The sequence below is a fragment of the Genypterus blacodes genome, unplaced genomic scaffold, assembly GCF_046128005.1.
Source record: "Genypterus blacodes isolate CSIRO-AG114 ecotype Tasmania unplaced genomic scaffold, CSIRO-AGI_Gbla_v1 ptg000111l_1, whole genome shotgun sequence".
Classification (NCBI taxonomy): Eukaryota; Metazoa; Chordata; class Actinopteri; order Ophidiiformes; family Ophidiidae; genus Genypterus; species Genypterus blacodes.
In genome coordinates, this window is record NW_027466915.1 from 4,730,001 (window position 1) to 4,732,534 (window position 2,534).

A 2,534-nucleotide genomic window follows, 5' to 3' on the forward strand; every position below is an offset into this window, starting at 1 on the left:
TGCAGGTACATCTTGACCATGCCCTCCACGTTATCAATACGCACATTATTATGGCCGTCTTTGGACACGATCCTGCGCTGCACTTCTGTCTTCTTGTTTGACATGTTGCTCAAACTGACTGCAGACCCTCTATGCTTTAGTTTGTCAGTAGTACTAAGACTGCAGGACAAAAACAAGACAGAGTGAATATCTGATCTGCTGCTGCAACATTCAGGCAATGTTTACATGAAACATTGAAATGACACCAAACATCATGCCTGTATTTATTAAGAGCATATTGTTGGGTTATGGAGGAGAAACAAGTTTCTGAAACTATTTTTGATCTAAATGCAGCAATTATTATTGGAGTAGTGAATTAATTCAATTAATTCATTTCACAACAACAATAACAACATAAATAAATGAATAAATGAATAAATGAATAAATGAATAAATGAATAAATAAATAAATAGTATCAGTATAGAGTAGAGTATCAGTACCAATAACATTTGAATTGCTTTTGAGTAAATCAGTACACATTTACTTTCCTGTTTAAAGTCTTCAATACAGCTTCATTGACAGATATCATATTGATATGTTTGAAAATATATTGAATTGATTAGAAATGCATCACAAAGTATATTAGTAATGTACAAAATAACCCTTAAACAAGGAATATCTTACAAAATGTGGCAAAACAAATACTAAAGAAAAGAATTTGAGTATGGAGGTGGACTGCTGACTCCACATTAATAAACAGACTTACTGAAGGTTAAATGTTATAAAACCTTACCTTTCCTTCCTCACACCTTTCCTCTCAGATCTGAGCAGGGGGTTTCACTCATACCCTGGGCTGCTGCCTTGCCAAAGTCTCAGTTTTTTGTTGTAAAGTGAAAGATGAAACGTACAGTTCAGTGTCTTCTTTCTGCCTTTGTCCCAGGTGAACTTCGGCACAGTGTTATTCAGATGAAAGACAAAGTAAAGCTTTTCTTCCTTCCTCCTCCTCGTCTGTCCTCTGCTGCCTATGGAAACCTTCCACACCTGAGTTTGTTGTGTTCTTTGTTGTTCCTTGACACAAACACACCCAGATTTACTGCTTCCAGCACCCAATTGTCCTCTGAAGGACACAATGACCGTCCACAGAATTCTTATGTGAGCAGATACAACACTGAACAGAAACTATTTGGCTGAAGCACGTTTTTACCGGGCTGATCAATTTTTGCTCTCTTACCAAATGTGTCTAATCATTCTTGAAGTCTTCACCCTGCACTGAATTCACCTTCCTGACCTTCACTCTTCCTTAGGTTTGTTATTAACTCTGCTGAAGGCTGGTGTTAAAGGAAATGGATTCTGTGTGTGTGTGTGGGGGGGGGGGGGGGGGGGGGGAGGGTTGTGTGTGTGTGCCTGACTTGCAGTATTGTTACTAACATTTCCCTCTTCCTTATAGTCTGTGTGGTAATCCAGAGCTTCATCTGAAACAAAGACATAATGTATTTTTTCTGTTGAGTGTTTGTCTGTCATTGTGTTAAAGGTGTTTTTCAGGAACACTTTGGTCCTTCAGCTATTTACTGTAAATCACTTCATGCCTGATTCTGGACCAGCTTTATATGACCTTTCAGCACATATGGTGCAATGGTCATGTCTGCTGAGGATCATGAGTCCTGTCATAACATCCTGCTTTATCAGAGGTGTTATCAAATAAAACGATGGACATAGAATCTGACAATAATCTAGAAGAGGAACACAGACAGTGTTTGGATTCAATGCAGATTTAACTTGTCTCCACCATATTCTGTTATGAGAATAATAGGTTTACAGCGTGCACTTTGTTCCCTTTTGCCGACCCATCCATCTGTACAATAATGTCATAGTGATTTATCTATCTTTTATTGCTGTTGTTGTTTTATTATTGTTGTTTTCTTAGACTTGAGTTGTGTGGGAATGGAATGAGGCATTGATGGGACATTTCTATTGCCATAATTTCATGATTGACATTGTTTATGATCATTGCTTTTCTCTGTTGTATTAACAGACAGGAGAGATCAATTAATAACTGTTTTACAAAATCCAAAATTTATCCAGGAAAGCTAAATAGAAGAATAAAATCAAGATACACCACACACACACAGACACACACACACTCAGCAGCACGTTTGTACACTTCCAACATATCAGATCCGTTGAAGAGTGGTGGTCAATGTGCAGCTCTCTTACACTCGGGTTTCAAATGATAAGAAGAGAAGAATCTGAATTATAATGAATATTTAAATAAAAACCTAGAAATTTAAGAATATAACAGAGTGCACATTCTTGAGTAGAGTAGCTTTACTGCCATGTAATGCTGCCTCAGAGTCCTCCATGTATTCCTTCAAAACCTTCCTTTATATTAAGGGTACAAACTGTCATCATTTGTGCTTAATTTATCAAATCAACAGCTGTTTGTTTATGCACCTCCACACCACTGTGACATGTTACTTTGAAGTCTTTTACGCTTTATTGCTTTTCTTCTATTTTTTATGCTTTCCTTTTAGTCATCTTTGCCTCACTTATCTGA

At 37.2% G+C, this 2,534-nt stretch overlaps 1 protein-coding gene across 1 annotated transcript in view; it reads right to left on the reverse strand.

Moving 5' to 3' along the window:
- Positions 1 to 1,317, reverse strand: part of kcnj15 (potassium inwardly rectifying channel subfamily J member 15) — a 3,880-nt gene extending 2,563 nt beyond the window's left edge. The window contains exons 1-2 of the mRNA XM_076161459.1: positions 774 to 1,317; positions 1 to 159 (exon numbers count right to left, since the gene is read on the reverse strand). The exon at positions 1 to 159 is cut by the window's left edge and continues 2,563 nt beyond it. Coding sequence (XP_076017574.1) covers positions 1 to 104 — 104 coding nt within the window. The 5' untranslated portion in view covers positions 105 to 159; positions 774 to 1,317. The remainder of the gene's footprint in view (positions 160 to 773) is intronic.
- Positions 1,318 to 2,534: the final 1,217 nt, after the last annotated feature.